The following is an 18,786-nucleotide window of genomic DNA, read 5'->3' on the forward strand; positions in this document are numbered from 1 at the left end:
CATTATTTTACTTTGATCATTATTGTTATAATCAAAGGCCAAAGGACGGAAATGAGATCTCTCCGCCTTCTTAAAATAAAAAATTATTACCCTCTACTTTTAAAATTAAAGTTGATATATGGTAAATTTATAGTTTGACTAAAAAAATGTTAGAATTTCGATTTAATCATTTTCAAAATCATAAAAATATAAGCCAATGCAAGAATAAAATTGTATTTCAACTATCATAAAAATATATAACTTAATCTCGACCCTTAAAAGTTTTTCTCACTTCATTCCTGGTTATAAGCTTACTTAAATGTGCGATAATCTTGAAAGACTTGAAATATAAGCCACTACAAATTGCATTTGAAATATTTTACTACCTTTAATTTTGATTAACACATCATCATTATGAACTCTTGAGTTTGAGATAGATTGTTTTGCATCTATTTGATTAATAAATAATTAATACAAAAATAATACTTTAATTTGAACAATAGATCAAGATTCATTTTATAATAATAATAATAATAATAATAATTTGAAAAATAAATTAAAGTGTAATATAGGAATTTGGTAGCTAGCAGGAGCACGGTGGGCAACTGGGCATTGCTTTGGTGTTTATATTTATTAGCCATCATCAATAATTTTGTTTTTCTTTAAAAAGGTTGTACATTCCAATTAAAGTTAAGTAAAAGATTCATGAATTTATATTCAACTCAAATCATGTTTTGCACATGTATTTGATTAATGAAAAAACGTGAAATAAATGTTGTATGATGTCCTCTGGTATATTAGTTCATTAGGTATTAAGTATAAACATTGTTGTTAACACTACACCAAAACAGGCTTTTAGCGGCGTTTGGATAAAAAAACGCTAACATTTTATTTTAGAAAAATTGCTGTTATAAATTTGAGAGTTAGGTAAGATTTTGAGTTGAGGCTTTAGAGCAAACTAATGACAACATTTTACTTTAGAAATTGAGGGTTTATCAACAAATTAAAAGAAGATTTAATATGATATTTTTATGAAAAAAGGTAAAATGTCAAATAATTATAATTAAAATCAAATTAAACATAATGAAACTTAACCAAACCAAGACATATTGAATCATTGAAGTTGTCAAAACCTAAATAGTTTTTGTTTTTAATTTTTATTTGAAGTAATTAATTATAAATGAAGCCCAGGTTCTCAACTTCATACGAACTGCCTTCCACTACATGATGCATGGTATAATTAGGAAATATTGCTTTTCACAAAAAAAATTAATAATTAATAATTATATAATGCCTCCAAATTACATATTAAGTGTTTTATCTACTTTGTGAAGTTGAATTCGTATTCTAAATATGAAAATTTTATTTCAATTTTAAAAGAGATAATTGTGTTGAAACTCTTATGAGAAAGTGATAAGAACGGTTAGAATTGCATATGACATTGCCTAGAATTTATAACTTATCTTTATTTGCAATCTTTTAAACTAAAAGATGATATTATAGACATGTGTTGACTTATATTTGAACGTTGATCTAATCCCACGGACTAACAAAGCTTTAAATATTTGAATTGATCCAAATCAAGCAAATTGTATCTCTTGATTTGTGGAGATTGACTTGCAGCCATATCTTGTATATATTTTTATGAGAATATTTGTAAAGCTTTTTTTATTATGCTATGTTAGGGAAATGTTTGCACAAATTAGAAAAAAAGGTGCTGAGTTTAGTACTTAAACTTTTTCTTTAGGAATTCATGTTGTAAATTGGTTTACAAACTACATTTTCAAAGGGAAAAGCTTACTAGAAAGAGATCTAGATTTTAATTAGTGCATAAGTAAGGAGAGAAAACTTAGTTGAGAGAGATCTTGATCTTACATGGCGCAAAAGTAAGGGGAACAAACCTTGGAGGAGAGAAATATAAATTTTCAGTGCAAAAATAAAGTTACAATACCAGGTGTGAAAAAACTTAAATAATTGTTTATACCAAGTTAAACATAATTAATTATCACTCTTGTACAAACTCTACAAACATAGATAAATTGAACTGTGTAAAGAAATAATAATAAAAACACCTCCCGTTATGACGGTCTTGATAATGTCGAAGTCGTCAGGTTTTAATTATCATCAAATTTATTTTAGCTTAAGTTTAAAGATATTTTGATCATTAATTTGTTGTAATTATTATTGTACTTGTTAGATCAAATATTTATCTTGATTAATACATTAAACACATTTATTTAATCATTTACTTATATATATATATAAACTTATATTTTTAAAAAGAGTTTAAATTAGATTAGAATGATACTAAAACAATTAGTTTTTAGGTATTAATTAATAACATGTCACATCATAATTACGGTTTTAACTCTAAAATTAATAAATTATTTTTATAAAATTCTAAATTTTTAAGCCCTAAATCCCTTGATATCTAAACCTAATCTAACAATTCTAACCCACCATACCATAAACAACCTTATAGTTACTACTTACTATTATTATTTGTTAATCTTATTTAATTTGTTTACATTAATTAGGATTAAAATAATAGTAAGGAAAATTAGTAAAAGATATTAAAATATTCTAAAAAAATAAAAAATAAAAAATAAAATAGGGAATGTGAGACGAAGAGGCTACACTGTTTATACGCGGCTGAATCTTTGCTTTCTCTCAACAAAAATCTATTCCTTTGCGGGTTCACTTCCTTACTTAACCATCTTATAAATTAGTAAAAGATTTATATATAAATATTTGATTTTGATATCCCACACATGCAAACATTTTAAATAATAAAATTAATAATTTACCTCTCAAACCATTTTGGAATTTGGAGATCAATCAAATCAGCTAGACATGTCCTTATCATAATCATATAATTACCTATGAATTCCACGTTTTGCTGAATAATCAAATAACTCTTATTACCCTCTAAACCCTAAACTTTATCTTATCACATCTTTTACTTCTTTCAATCTTCAATCTTCAATCTGAAATTTTTGTTTTTTTTAAAACAATATTTACTAATTAATTCATTAAATAATAAAAAAGGAGCTTGATTATTAAAAAAAAATAATTTGTGAAAGAGCTGAGCAACTTCCATTTGGTGCTAATAACTTCTACGAAATGGGATGTGAGTGGTCCAAACTTAGTTATGGTCAAATTTACTAAGAAAGAAATGACTCAATTAGAGCCATCAAAGTGTGGGTCCATATCCAAAAGTTGGAGGCAAATCAATTTTAGCCATAGATGTAGCCCCTCATTTTCTCTTTCAATTTTCTAACTCTTTTTTTATTAACATTATATCAAAAACTAAGTATATTATTAATTAGGACACGTGGTATAATGGTTGCTTATCTCATCTCTTAATTATGTGGTTGGGGTTCAATCTTTATTTATGGGAGCCATCCGTTTACTTCTTTAGAGAACACTTACAGTAAAAAAAAATAATCCGGATATCTTAATTACCACAAAAACATTATTTGTATCCAATTTTTTTCTTTATTAAATTATTATTTTCATACCTACATCCACTTGAATTATAGACGCTTCGGCCACACTTGAAACTATCTATAAATAGCCCCACACCACACCCCTTTCCTCCACTCTGCATTAAACAACTCTAAGCGCATAATAACATCCCTATTGTGCTTAGCAAAAAAATAAAAACCCCATTGTAAAACAGCCTCACTTTGAAAGATTTTAAGAGAAATGGCAAAATTCCCAGTGATCAACATGGAGAAACTCAATGGCGAGGAGAGAGCAGCAACCATGGAGTTAATCAAAGATGCATGCGAGAATTGGGGCTTCTTTGAGGTACTAAAAGCTAGTTATATATTTTCTATTCTCCACTACATACTTTCTTTTTATTATTATGCTAATCATTGTGGTTCATTTGGTGCAGGTGCTAAACCATGGGATTCCTGTTGGATAAATGGCAGTAGCAAAGAAAGCAAAAAACGATTGAAAGAAAAACAAAAGAAAAGAACTCAGCAAGAAAAATTGTAATTGAGAAGTCATCATAATTTTCATTCAAACTTTGAATATATGATGGTTACAAAAGTATTTGACAGCTACCTACTAACTTAACTGCTCTTACTTACCAATATAGCAACTTGTATACAAAAGAAAGCTGGCATACCAGCTATTACATCAGTCAATCTTTCCTACTAACTTAGCTAACTCATTACAAAGATTTAGACTAAGTTCCATAGGAACAAATATTCAAAAAGTAATTTTATAATTGAACCAACTCCATTTCTTTGCTACAAAACAGTATAGCAGCTCAAATTGTACAATTTGCTGCTGTTGGTCTTTTGACCAATTTGTTGCTGCTGGTTCTTTGTTGCAATGCAGGCCACGGCTTCAACACTCCTCCTTGGTCTGTATGCAACAAACACCAATCCTTTCCTTCAAAGCATTAAATCGGTTGGCTCCCAATGGTTTAGTTAAAATGTCAGCTAGCTGAATTTCTGAGCTGCAATGAATTAAGCTAACCTCCCTAGATTGCTCAGCTTCTCTAACAAAATGAAATTTGATTTTGAAGTGCTTAGTCTTACCATGGAAGACTGGATTCTTGGCTATGGCCACAGCTGATTGATTATCCACTCTAATCTCAGTAGGCTGAACTTGACTTTCATTCAAATCATCCAAGATCTTCCTAAGCCAAATGGCTTGGTTCACAGCTGCTGCAGCTGAGATATATTCAGCCTCTGCTGTAGATTGTGCAACAGTTTGTTGCTTCTTCGAACTCCAGCTGAAAACACTCGAGCCTAAGGTGAAAAAATAACCTGAAGTGCTCCTCATGTCATCAACTGACCCTGCCCAATCGCTATCAGAATAGCCTACGAGTTTCAGCTCCCTTGCCCTCCAAAACTTCACACCAGTATCAATGGTTCCTTTGACATACCTTAACACTCTTTTTGCTGCCTTCAGATGTGCCACATTACTGCAGTGCATAAATCTTGAAAGTAGACTAACAGCATAGACAATGTCTGGTCTAGTTGCTGTTAAATAAAGCAAACAACCAATTAAGCTTCTATAAGCCTTCTCATCTACTCGATCATGTTCACTGGCACTTGACAATTTTTCTCCCAATGCAACTGGTGTAGTGACTGATTTGCATTTCAACATGCAAAATTTTTCAAGCACCTTGGAAGCAAATGTTTGCTGACTTATGAAAATGCCATCACTTCCTTGTTTTATCTCCATGCCAAGAAAGTAGGTCATAAGACCAAGGTCAGTCATCTCAAAGACATGTTGCATCTGTTTCTTGAAGTCTTCAATAAGTTCATCTTTGCAGCCAATAACCAACAGATCATCAACATACAAGGAAACAATTAACAAGGTTTCCTCCTGATCCTTCTTAACATAGAGTGTAGGCTCACTGATACTCTTTGTGAACCCGAGCCTTGCTAAGTAGCCATCAATCCTCTCATACCAGGCCCTTGGAGCCTGTTTTAGACCGTACAAAGCCTTTTTCAGCTTGTAGACCTTCTGTTCTTCACCAGTGACCATAAAACCCTCAGGTTGCTCAATGAATATTTCTTCATTAAGAAAGCCATTTAGAAAGGCTGACTTAACATCCAGATGATGCACCTTCCAATGTTTTTGAGCTGCCAAAGCTAGCAGCAATCTGATAGTATCCAACCTTGCAACAGGTGTAAAGGTTTCAAAAAAATCAACCCCTTGCTGCTGACTATAACCTTTAACAACCAGTCTGGCCTTATGTCTATTAAGAGAGCCATCTGCATTGTTCTTAATTCTATAGACCCACTTTACACCTATAACTTTTCTGTTTCCAGGTCTGTTTACAAGCTCCCATGTATTATTTTTCTGAATCATTTTAAATTCAGCTTCCATAGCATCCTGCCAGCATTTTTCTTTTGCAGCTTCTTCAAAACATGAAGGCTCTACTATAGTTACTGTACATCTCTCATAGATGTCAGTTAATGTCCTGGTGCCTCGAACAGGTTGATCATCATAGCCATTTTCAATTACTTCTTCATTTTCAGCTTGCTGCAGATCAACATCAATCTCTTCTTCATCTGGCAAATTTGCTTCAATTCCATCCCATTTCCAGCTACTTGCTTCACTGAATTTCACATCTCTGCTCACTACAACCTTCTTGGTCAGTGGATCAAAGACTCTGTATCCTTTCTTCACATTGCTGTACCCAACAAACACCCCAGGCATGGACCTCTTGTCCAACTTGGTTATTTTCTCCTCAGGTACCAACACATAACATAGACAACCAAATACCTTCAAATGAGAGACAGATGGTTTCTGTGCAAACCAGGCTTCAAAGGGAGTTTTTCCTTTGACTGCATTAGTTGGCAACCTATTCAACAGGTAAATAGCTGTATTCACAGCTTCAGCCCAAAAAACATTAGGCATATTAGCCTCAAATAACAAACACCTAGCCATATCAAGGACTGTTCTGTTTTTCCTTTCACAAACACCATTTTGCTGTGGTGTGTACACAGTAGTCAATTGGTGTTGAATTCCAGCATCATCACACAATTTTTGAAACTTCTGAGATACATACTCAGAACCATTGTCAGACCTCAAACATTTTAGTTTGCAATTTGCTTGGTTTTCAACCAAGGCTTTAAATTTGCAGAAAAAGTCATAAACATCTGACTTATGCTTCAAAAAATTTACCCAACAGAACCTTGAATAATCATCAATGAAGAGTACAAAGTACCTGCTGCCATTTAAGGAGGTAGTCTTCATTGGTCCACAGATGTCTGTATGAATAAGCTGAAGCTTCCCTTGTGCTCTCCATGCCTTGTTGACTGGAAAGGGTAATCTGGTTTGTTTGCCAAGCTGACAGACCTCACATACAGCATCCTTTGGCTCAATTTTGGACATATCACTGACCAAATCCATTTTGTGCAGCATGCTCAGTGAATTGTAGTTCACATGCCCCATCCTCCTGTGCCACAAGTCTGTCTCATCAGACTGAGATGCGTATGCCTTGGCTTGCAGTTGATTCACATCCACAATGAAGGTTCTGTCTTGCATAGCCACTGTAGTCAACACTTCACCAGCAGCATTTTTGATCAAACAGTTTTTGCCTTCAAAAATCAGAGAGTAACCCTTCTCCAATAGCTGGCCAACACTTAGCAAATTTTGGTCAATGTCAGGTACATAGAGAACCTCAGAAATGGTTTTAATACCTGACTTGGTGCTTATCAAGGCCTTGCCTTTCCCTTTTGCCTCCAGCAGCTCACCATTGCCAATTCTAACTTTGGACTTGAAAGTGGTGTCAAGCTCCTTAAATATACTCTTCTCAGAAGCCATATGATGGGTACATCCACTGTCAATCAACCATATTTTACTAACTTTGCTCGAGCTTGCAAAGCATGATGCTGAAAAAACATGCTCTTCAGGTGATTCAACCTCTTCTGCAGCTTGAGCTTGGTTTTGAAATTGTGGTTGTGGTTTTGGCTTGCTCTTACAGACCTTTTCGATGTGGCCAAATTGCTTGCAGGCTCTACATTGAATGTCTGGTCTGTACCAGCAGTATTTCTCGAGATGAGTAGTCTTTTTGCAATGGACACAAGGTGGGAACTTCCTTTTGACAGGTTCTTTCTTCTTCTTCTCAGTCCAGGGCTTCTTGCCTTTGGCATTTAAGTTTGCACTTGAGCTTTCTCTGCTTCTAGCCTGAAAAGCTCCTTCATAGTGGTCCTCCTGCCTATTTGCCCTTCTCTGCTCTTGAGCATAGAGAGCATTTATAAGCTCTGTCAAAGGGATTGTTGACAAGTCCCTTGAATCTTCCAGAGAAGAAATTTTTGCTTCATACTTCTCTGGCAAGGTTGTTATGACCTTCTCAACCACTCTTTGGTCACTGAATTCTTCCCCAAGCAGCCTTATGTTGTTGACAGTAGCCATGATTCTGTCAGCATACTGCTTGATGGTTTCTGAGTCCTTCATTTTGAGATTTTCAAAATCTCTTCTCATGTTGATCAGCTGCTGTTGCCTGGTCTTGTCAGACCCCTGAAACTCCTCCTTGAGTTTGTCCCAGGCCTGCTTTGGAGTGTCACAAGCCATTATTCTTGTGAAAATAACATCAGAAACTCCACTTTGAAGGCACGACATAGCCTTATACTTCTTGGCACAGTCTTCATTGTGCTGCCTAATCTGGGCTATAGTCGGGTTGGCTCTTAGTGGTGGTGGCTCAGTGTCATTGAGAACAACATTCCACAGGTCGTGTGCCTGCAGGTATGTTCTCATTTTCACTGCCCAGATGTTGTAATTTTCTCCAGCAAAGACAGGTGGAGGAGGTGGTGTAAAACTTATTTTTTTTAGCAAGCAAAACAACCTCTTCTTCTTTTGTTTCAAACAAAATTTGCTTAGTGACAGTGTACAACCAAGGCCCTCAAAGACTGAAAGCTCTTGATACCATTTGTTGGATAAATGGCAGTAGCAAAGAAAGCAAAAAACGATTGAAAGAAAAACAAAAGAAAAGAACTCAGCAAGAAAAATTGTAATTGAGAAGTCATCATAATTTTCATTCAAACTTTGAATATATGATGGTTACAAAAGTATTTGACAGCTACCTACTAACTTAACTGCTCTTACTTACCAATATAGCAACTTGTATACAAAAGAAAGCTGGCATACCAGCTATTACATCAGTCAATCTTTCCTACTAACTTAGCTAACTCATTACAAAGATTTAGACTAAGTTCCATAGGAACAAATATTCAAAAAGTAATTTTATAATTGAACCAACTCCATTTCTTTGCTACAAAACAGTATAGCAGCTCAAATTGTACAATTTGCTGCTGTTGGTCTTTTGACCAATTTGTTGCTGCTGGTTCTTTGTTGCAATGCAGGCCACGGCTTCAACAATTCCCTATGATTTCATGGACAAAATTGAAAGCTTGACGAAAGAGCATTACAAGAAATGCATGGAGCAAAGGTTTAGGGAATTGGTGGCAAGCAAGGCCCTTGAGGGTCTCCAGGCTGAGGTTACTGATATGGACTGGGAAAGTACCTTCTATTTGCGCCATCTCCCTGAATCCAACATGGCTGAAATCCCAGATCTAACCGATGAACACAGGAAGGTGATGAAAGAATTTGCGTTGAAATTGGAGAAACTAGCAGAGGAGCTTCTTAAAGACGGGGAATGGGTGGATGTTCCCCCCTTGCGCCACTCCATTGTCATCAACCTCGGGGACCAGCTGGAGGTGATCACCAACGGCAAATACAAGAGCGTGGAGCATAGGGTGATTGCCCAAACCGACGGTGCTCGGATGTCGATAGCTTCGTTCTACAATCCCGGCAGCGACGCCGTTATCTACCCGGCGCCAGCCCTGGTGGAGAAAGAAGAAGAAGAAGAGAAGAAAGGATTGTACCCAAAATTTGTGTTCGAAGATTACATGAAGCTTTACGCTTTGCTTAAATTCCAAGCCAAGGAACCGAGGTTTGAAGCCATGAAAGCCATTGCAACAGCTTAAAAAATGGAAGTTAATCTACACCCTAAAAGTCCTTAACCATATATGTACCAACTTGGAAATCTTATCGTTGTAATTTTGGACCACTTCATTAATTGTTGGGGGTAATATATATTGCTACTTCAATAATTCCATCCTTCATACAGTTTCTACGTTAAACTCTAAAATATCTAATTATTCTTTTGATGATTGGTATTGATTTCATTTACTTGGATCTGCAAAACTTAATGCCATGAAATTGATTGAATAGTTGGCGAAACAATTGTTGCAATTTTTGTTTTTACATTTTAACTTACCATGCTACCAACTCCATCCTTTTTAAGCATAACTCACAGATGTAGGATTATAAACCCCCACTGTCTCCTCCTTTTCACAAACATATTTGTTTTTTGAACCAACATTTCTAGCCAATCAAATTTCACAAAACCACTCCTCAAACTACCAAAATTCATTGAATAAAACCCACAACTCTGATTAATTTCAAAATTCAAGTTACCAAATGTTACTTACATGAAAACTAACCCTACACGTTGTGTATTGCTAATGGCTACAAGTCTAAATAAAATAATTGGGATTTTCTCTAACCTACGTAATGGGTGATCAACTCAAGCCTAAACTAAACATAGAAATTAATTTCCAGTTTAATGAATAACATAGGTAGAAAAACACAAATTCAAACCAAATTTAATTAAAAGAAGCCCCACAATTAGTAATTATTGTTTTGGAGTTGTAATAAAATTTTTATCCGACATGCTTTACTAACATGATGATATGGGCTACAAATATCCATTAATAGATGTAATTCTTGATGCATTGGAAAGCTGACCAACAAAGCTACCGGTCATATGGAGAGTGTTTGGTCTAATTCCCCGGAGGTCAAATACTTAAGTTCATCTAACCTCGTACGTTGGTACGATGGTTAGGGTGTTTACCGTCTCAAATGTAAGCTGGATTCGAGTCGTGCTAATCGCTTATAATTCACCATAAAGAGAAAAACTTAAGTTCACCCAAAATAAGTGTATATGAAGATGAGAATTTTATCTCTCAATATAATACTAAAATTGTCCGCTCAATATCCATTTATGAAAACGGAACACATTTCATGATCATCACGTAGATATTTTAATTACAACAAAAAAAATTGAATAACAAACACCCAAACTATAATTGATAATTAATTTAAATCGTAAGCATGTTACTAACAAATTTTTAGAGGTGATTGATTCAAGATGGTTTGGGTGCATAATGTTTTTTCTCAAATGAATTAATTAGTTATGGGTTGAAAGTTATGAGCATATTAATAACTTAAAAATATTAGTTAGGTAAGATTTAATATGATTTTTATTTAACCTATATATCAATAAACTATCAAAATTATAAAAGTGCGAATTTTGAAAAAAAAAGTATTTAAATGAGAACCATAATATTCATAAAGGACATAAGGAATTATGAATGATCTAAATCACTAAAAAAATGTTAAATTGTGTTGAATTTAGGTATAATTATTTATAATTATATATGTGAAGCATATTTGCATAACCATAGTAATTAGTGGATCATACTGAATTATGATTACACTCTCCAATTGTTGGAGGATGGTGAGAATATTTGAAGTAATTATGCATGTAATTATAAACAATTACATTCAAATGGGAGTAATTACGTGAGAATATATTTTATTTTTATAATATAATTAATATACTAATCTCATTTAAATAGTCTAAAAAGTTTTATTAACCGAAGATCCTTTTTTAGACATGTTGATGTAGTAAATATTTAAATAAATTACATAGTATCTATTATTTATTTATATGTGGTCAAAGACTAATTGAGGATGACAAGGAGTATATGTTTAATATTAGAGAGGGAATAATAACCCAACAAATATGGAATGCTAAATTGCTTAGACAAAAAAAATTATAAAATATTTATTTTTCATGTTAATTTTATTAAAATTGTATAAAAAATACTTTTTTGGACTAACATATTACATTTAAAGACTTCAATTTTAAGTAGAATTTTTCCTCAAGTATTATTGATAATATTTTATAACAGTTAGTATTATTTTTTAGAATTTCAAATTATAAAATTGTATAATTACATTTTATATTACCATTACCAAATATGAAAAAGATAATTACTTATAGCCTCTCCTCAATCCATAAATAAAAAGGCAATGCAGTTCACCACACTTGAACCCTCATCTTTTTATATTAACAACAATGCCCATGCCAATTAAGCTAATACTCAATTGACAAATTTAGGTTCAAATTTTAATGTGTGTAATTGCAAGATACAAATCTCCAATCTTATCGTGTGTATTTCATATATGAATTTTGTCTATTTTTTTTCAATTTTTCATCTAATTTACTTTACAAAAAATTAATTTTACACGATAATTACTCAAAAATATATATTATCCATGAATTTGATTATCCATTGAAGGCCAACACAATAAATGAAGCGTTCTCAAATAGGGGTGAGCAAAACTCGATTCGACTCGAAAAATTAAAAAAAGAATTCGAATTTCGAGTTAAACGAATCAAGTTATTTGAGTTAATCGAGTTATTTTTTTCAATTTCGAGTTCGAATCGAGTTGAGTTTTCGAATTCGAATCACTCAAATAATTCGAGTAATTCAAATATCAAACTATAATATTTTATATTTTTACCCCAAGCTCTCAAACCTTTTTATTTTTCCCTCAAAAACTTTTACTCCTTCCCACTTTCCCCCCAAAACTTTTACTCCCCTCTCATCCCAACCCCCGATCTACCCAAAATCCATTTCCCACCAAAATTTTACTCCCAAAAACCCTCAAAAATTTTTATTTTCCCCCAAAATTTTTACTCCCTTCCCATCCCACCCCCCATCTACCCCAAACACACCCCCCAATTTTTTTTAAATATTTTCCCTCCAAAATTTTAAACTTTTACTCCCCAAAACTTTTTATTTTCTCCCTAAACTTTTACTTCTCACCCTTTATTCCCAAATAAAAAATCAAAATTATCCAAAAACATCTTTAAACATAAATAGTAATACTTTTATTTATATATACTATTTATATTATTAAATTAAATTTCACATTTTATATTATTTATATTATTGAATTGTTTAGTCATATTGAATATTTATATTAAAATTGAATTATTAATGATGCCATAAAATATTTGTGTTAAAATTTTATATTGGTATCAATTTCACATTTCATCTTTAAAATAACTTTTACTAAAAAATCACATTTTTACATTTAATATATTTTTTTAATTCCAAAAGACAGTGACAAGAATCTGAAGATAATTGAAACAACTAAGCAAGTAAAGAAGCTAACTCGTATATAAAAGATTAATAAATAAATTATGAGGTGATGAAAGTTAATAAAAAATTTAATTATGGTGGACAAATTTTATTATGATGAGTGACAGTGATTACAAGGACCTAAAATTATTTTTTAAAATTTAACTTGAACAAATATATTCGATTCGATTCAAATTTCATTTCACTCGACTCGATTCGAGAAAATTTCAAATCAAATTAGGATGATAAAATATGATTCATCAACTCGATTAACTTAAATTTTTTTCATTCGATTTGATCGAATGCTCACCCTTACCCTCAAAAGAGTCGAAGGCAACCGAACATAAGACCCCTAAACAGTAAGCTGAGAACATAGAAAACCGAATTTGATAACTAAGTGAGCTGTACAAACATGTGGTGAGGTATTGTTATTTTATGATTAAGATAGATCATGCACATAGTGCCCACAATATAATTTTTAATTTAACAAAAGTACATATATAAAAGAAATAAACTTGTTATTTTAGCTTTCAAGCAAAAGAACAAAGAAAAAGGTGGCTGCTAAATTTTTTTTTTAATTAGGCAAGAAATTAATTGAGAGGGAGGAATTTTCAAGGCTCCTTGAATAAATAAATAAAAAACTAATTTAAATGTTATAAATTTGAACGGGTTAAAAATGAGATTTTCTTAGAAAGATTCTTCTAGAATTGTTTTTGTATTTTGGCAACAAATTTATTATATGAGTAGAGTTTTTAGAGTATAAGGTGAAATATGTTGTATTTAAAATAAAAGGAAAGGATAGTATTTAACTCTGCGTGTAAAATATCCTATTCCTTGGGAGACATTTAAGACATGTGAATTTTGACCCCAAATATTCCACACCATTTTCCAAATTGATTTTTCTATTTTCTTGAATAATAATTTGACTTGGGTCAAACACGAATATATTTGTCTATGAACTCCGCGTTTTTGCCTAACAACGACGACATGGCGGCTAACAATAGGCCCCTTTTTTGGCTGAATGCCACATTTTATATATTAATTCAAACATACATTCTTAAATAAATTTAAGAGTCAAGCTTTCTTACTTATAAAATTTAACTATAACTTATCTTGTATTACAATTTGACATTTACTTTTGCTTTTTAATGTTTGAAATGAAATTTTCAATTCTTGTTCTTTTCAAATATGAAATAGTTATGGAATGAGTTTCATGATGTGTCAATCTCTTTCAATTTTGTTTTTTTTTACTAATTACGTCATTAAATGAACAAAAATGGAATTTAATTAAAGAATTTTTTTTCCAAGATCGGAATTATAATTGGATAGGAGGGACTAAAGGTTTGATATTAATTTTTTTTTAAAATAAATCGTATTTGTTTAGGAAAATCAATTTTGAATCAACAATTTAAGAAAAATCGATTGACATTGGTATTGTTGTCAATACATAAGGACGTGGGTTCGAGTACGCTGAAGCGCATTATCTTCTTATTTATAGGTTGGGAGCGGCTATAGTAATTTTAGTCATTGTGTAAAACAAAAAATATGTAATCAGAATCTATAATAAAATTATTAACAAAATATATTTTTTAACCAAATAAATATAACATAAATTTAGTTGACGGTGGAACGGAATGAAATTGCTGATACTTAAATTTTGGTCAAAATTAACAGGAAAGAAGTGACTCTTTTAGAGTCATCAAAATGTGTGTCCAAATGCCAACAATGGACCCAAAGGACCAAAGAGTTGATAGTTACTTCAATAAGGCAATTCAATTTTAGCATAGATTTAACCCCCCAACATTTGTTTGAATTTCTTTTATTTAAAATAATTAGAAATCATTGATTAATTAAAACTTTAATCAATTCAACATAAAAAATAGATAAAAAATTGAAATTGTGACAAATTTAAATATAATCACTAGAAAAGTCGTAATTAATTTGTGACAAAAATAGATTAAAATGCAATTTTCATAAATATATTCATTGTATACCCATCTAAATATTTTATCTTATTATTTTGCTTTCAATCATACCTCTTTGTAAAGTAGGTTATGATTTAAAAAAAAAAATTGAATCTAAATTGTAAACTTTTTAAATATCACATTTAATTAAGAAATGATTTTAAAATTGGAGTTATGCATGTACTAATAGTAGTATTATTTTCCAATTTTCCTCCTCGCTTCCTTTGTTAATTTGTTGATACTATTAATTTTTGACCCACAAGCCGACATCCTCTTGAATTATATACCTATAAACCTCACTTGTAACTATCTATAAATAGCCCCATACCCCTTTCCTCCATTCTGCATTAAACAAATCTAAGCTTTTGCATAATAACATCCCCACCGTAAACAGCCTCACTCTGAGAGTTGTTTAGAAAAAAAATAAAGTGGTAAGAGAAATGGCAAAATTCCCAGTGATCAACTTGGAGAAACTGAATGGTGAGAGAGCAGCAACCATGGATCTAATCAAAGATGCCTGTGAGAATTGGGGCTTCTTTGAGGTACCGATTGCTACTTTATATGTATATATACTCTATTCTCCTTGGTAGATTTTTGCTAATTATTAGCGTGGTTCATTCGGTGCAGGTGTTGAACCATGGGATTCCCTATGAATTTATGGACAGAGTGGAAAGCTTGACGAGGGAGCATTACAAGAAATGCATGGAGCAAAGGTTTAAGGAACTGGTGGCAAGCAAGGCCCTTGAGGGTCTCCAGGCTGAGGTTACTGATATGGACTGGGAAAGTACCTTCTATTTGCGCCATCTCCCTGAATCCAACATGGCTGAAATCCCAGATCTAACCGATGAACACAGGAAGGTGATGAAAGAATTTGCGTTGAAATTGGAGAAACTAGCAGAGGAGCTGCTGGACCTGCTCTGTGAGAACCTTGGTCTAGAAAAAGGATATCTGAAAAAGGCTTTCTATGGGGCAAAAGGTCCCACCTTTGGCACCAAAGTTAGCAACTACCCACCATGTCCCACCCCAGACAAAATCAAGGGACTCAGAGCCCACACGGACGCCGGTGGCATCATCTTGCTGTTCCAAGACCCCCAAGTGGGCGGCCTTCAGCTTCTTAAAGACGGGGAATGGGTGGATGTTCCCCCCTTGCGCCACTCCATCGTGATCAACCTGGGAGACCAGCTGGAGGTGATCACCAACGGCAAATACAAGAGCGTGGAGCACAGGGTGATTGCCCAAACCGACGGGGCTCGCATGTCGATAGCTTCTTTTTACAACCCCGGCAGCGACGCCGTTATCTACCCGGCGCCAGCCCTGGTGGAGAAAGAAGAAGAAGAAGAGAAGAAAGGATTGTACCCAAAATTTGTGTTCGAAGAATACATGAAGCTTTACGGTGTGCTTAAATTCCAGGCCAAGGAGCCGAGGTTTGAAGCCATGAAAGCCAGGGAAGCAACAGCTTAAAGAGAATTCAATACCTGACGTAGCTTTGAGTTTGATCAAGAAATGGGTTCTGTTAATGGTGTATTAAAGAAAAAAGAAGTCAATGTTTAGTATAGTCTATTGAATAATCTATTTTATTCTAAACAGTGAGGATCCTGTCAATTTCTACTATAAAAGATTTGATAGAATAAAATTACTTACAAAGGGAATGGTGGGTTGCCACAAAGGAACATGAAGATATGCAATAATCTATTTTAAGTGTGTGAGAAAAAAATATTAAAGAAAAAAGAAGTCAATGTTTACCCTAGGTGAGTGTTTTGATTTAATACTCTAAACAGTGACGATCCTAGCTGCCGACCTTCATGCACTTGCACTTCACAATAAATATGTTATATAAAATAATTAGTTATAAATTTGATTGCATTATTTAATTAAACATTAGCTTTTATCATAAACTAACCACATTTTGATACGAAGGGCCCTTTTAACTGTCTTCCATTACGTGTTCTATAAAAGGAAACATTGCCTTTGAGAAAGCTATTATTTGATGTAATTATTCTTACTAATTAAGTCTTAATTCAATTAATATTGGTATTGTTGCCAATGTAGGAGGAAAATGGACTATTTGTAGTTCTAGACATTGTATTAAACAACAAAGATAAAAAATTATGATACATAAAAAATACAACATTAAATTTAGCTGATTAATAATTGGTACATCATTGCCATCCAGGCCTTCGCATTGTTTGGATTTTAGGGATTTTAGTTGAATATAATTTTTTTCCATCTATTGTACTTTATAAAAATTTAATTATAGACTGTAATTACATTAAGCATATTAAAAATGGAAACAAGGGCGAAGGAAGGAACAACCCTCAATCATATTAAAAATGGAAACAACTCCCTCGTATGATACAATTATAGTTTGGAATCCTTCAAATTTTGATTTACTACTCTTTTTAAAAATCAATCACTATAATAATATAATTACATTTCAATCCTTATCAAAATATAGTTTTAACCCAACATATAAGACCCAGAAACAGATAACCAAACTTGATATCTAAGTGTGGTGAGGTATTGTTATTTTATGATTAAGATCCACATTATAATTTTTAATTGAACAAAGTTACATATATATAAAACAAATAAATATACTAGTTGTTTTAGCTTTAAAAAAACACACAGAAAAGGATAACCACACAAACAAAAAAACAAAGGTGGCTGCTAAACATTTAAAAAGAAAAAAAAAGGAGCACAATTAGGTTAGAAATTAGTAGAGAGAAGAAATTTTCAAGACCACTTGAATGAAAGGAATGAAACATCAACTTATTATTTGATCAAATCCTCACTATTATGGATGTAATGCAAGTAAGGATCAATTCAAATCAAACTAATGCCACTCTTTATTTTCCTTCTAATAGTGTGAAGGCGAATAGTTTTTTTAGAAGAAATTAAATTACATATTTTTATGAGGACTAATATATAAATTTATTATTTTAATAATTTATATCTTTTTACTTTTTTAAGGATTAAATTAAAATTTTATCATTTTCGAGTGCCATATACTAACTTAAATTTTTCATAAATTTTTGAGGGGTTGAGGCCCCTTCCAACCCCCTCTAGCATTGTCCCTGCTTTCTAGTAGCAAATTTATTAAGCATAATGACTTTTTTGACCCTCTAATTTTAAAAAAAAAATGTCAATTTAGCCATCCATTTAATTTTTCGCCTCTTTTAGCCCTTTAACTTGAATTTTTTTTGTTAAATCACCCAAAAATGGATGGAAAAATTAATGTTTGTTAACTTTAATGATGCGGCATACACATGGATTGCCATGCATATAACATGTAGCATTTAATTAATTTTTAAAAGTATATTTTTTTATAGTTTTTATAAATTTGTAATAATTTTAATGGTTTTAATGGTTTTAATTTTGAAAAATAGTTTTTATAAATTTTCTTGAATTTTTAAAATTTTTAAAAATTAATTAAATGTTAACGTGTCATCATGTTATGCAACGTCAACAAAGTTAAAAAGTATTAACTTGCTCATTCATTTTGGGGTGATTTGACAAAAAAATATAAGTTTAGGAACTAAAAAAGGTGAAAAATTAAATTGAGAACTAAAAGAATTTTTTTATATAAAGTTGAAAGGTTAAATAATTCATTATGCAAATTTATTATGGTTGGGTTTTTCACTGTATGTTAGTGGAGGTTTTAGATTATGCAAGCATGATTTTAAGGATGATATATGAAAAATGTGATAAGATTTAAACTTTACTTATAGAATTAAAATAAATTTTGGTGTCAGTAAGCAAATTAAACTTTAAAAACTTTTCTGTTTTTCTCCCTTCCATCAATTCTCTCTTTCTTTTTTCTCCTTATTTATTTCACGTGCCTTCTCTCTTTTCAATTTGCATATATATTTTGTGGATATCTTTGCTGCCTTCACAAATTGTAATGGACAAATGATGGTATCTGTTGATGCTGAAATTTCACCGGTCACTAGTAGTTTCTCTTAAAAGTGAGTGGCTCTTCGTTACCTTCTTAATTTGTTTCTATTTTGAGAGTATTTCAAAATAATAAATAATTTCATGAGTCACTTTTGGGCACTTGTTTTCTTTAAGCTTTATGTGGTTTTTTTTAT

At 32.2% G+C, this 18,786-nt stretch overlaps 2 protein-coding genes across 2 annotated transcripts; both read left to right on the top strand.

The window, feature by feature from the left end:
• Positions 1-8,813: 8,813 nt before the first annotated feature.
• Positions 8,814-9,569, top strand: LOC121219127 (1-aminocyclopropane-1-carboxylate oxidase). The gene has a single exon (XM_041096805.1). It carries the CDS (start codon positions 8,814-8,816, stop codon positions 9,441-9,443), a length of 630 nt encoding a protein of 209 aa, XP_040952739.1. The 3' UTR covers positions 9,444-9,569.
• Positions 9,570-15,086: 5,517 nt separating this feature from the next.
• LOC107954048 (1-aminocyclopropane-1-carboxylate oxidase 3-like) lies at positions 15,087-16,183 on the top strand. Its single transcript, NM_001327618.1, is given in 2 exon segments — positions 15,087-15,240; positions 15,326-16,183. Coding segments are annotated over 2 exon segments (936 nt in total). The 5' UTR covers positions 15,087-15,138; the 3' UTR covers positions 16,160-16,183.
• The last annotated feature ends 2,603 nt before the right edge of the window (positions 16,184-18,786 follow it).

This window comes from Gossypium hirsutum, chromosome D07 (assembly GCF_007990345.1).
Source record: "Gossypium hirsutum isolate 1008001.06 chromosome D07, Gossypium_hirsutum_v2.1, whole genome shotgun sequence".
Taxonomy (NCBI): Eukaryota; Viridiplantae; Streptophyta; class Magnoliopsida; order Malvales; family Malvaceae; genus Gossypium; species Gossypium hirsutum.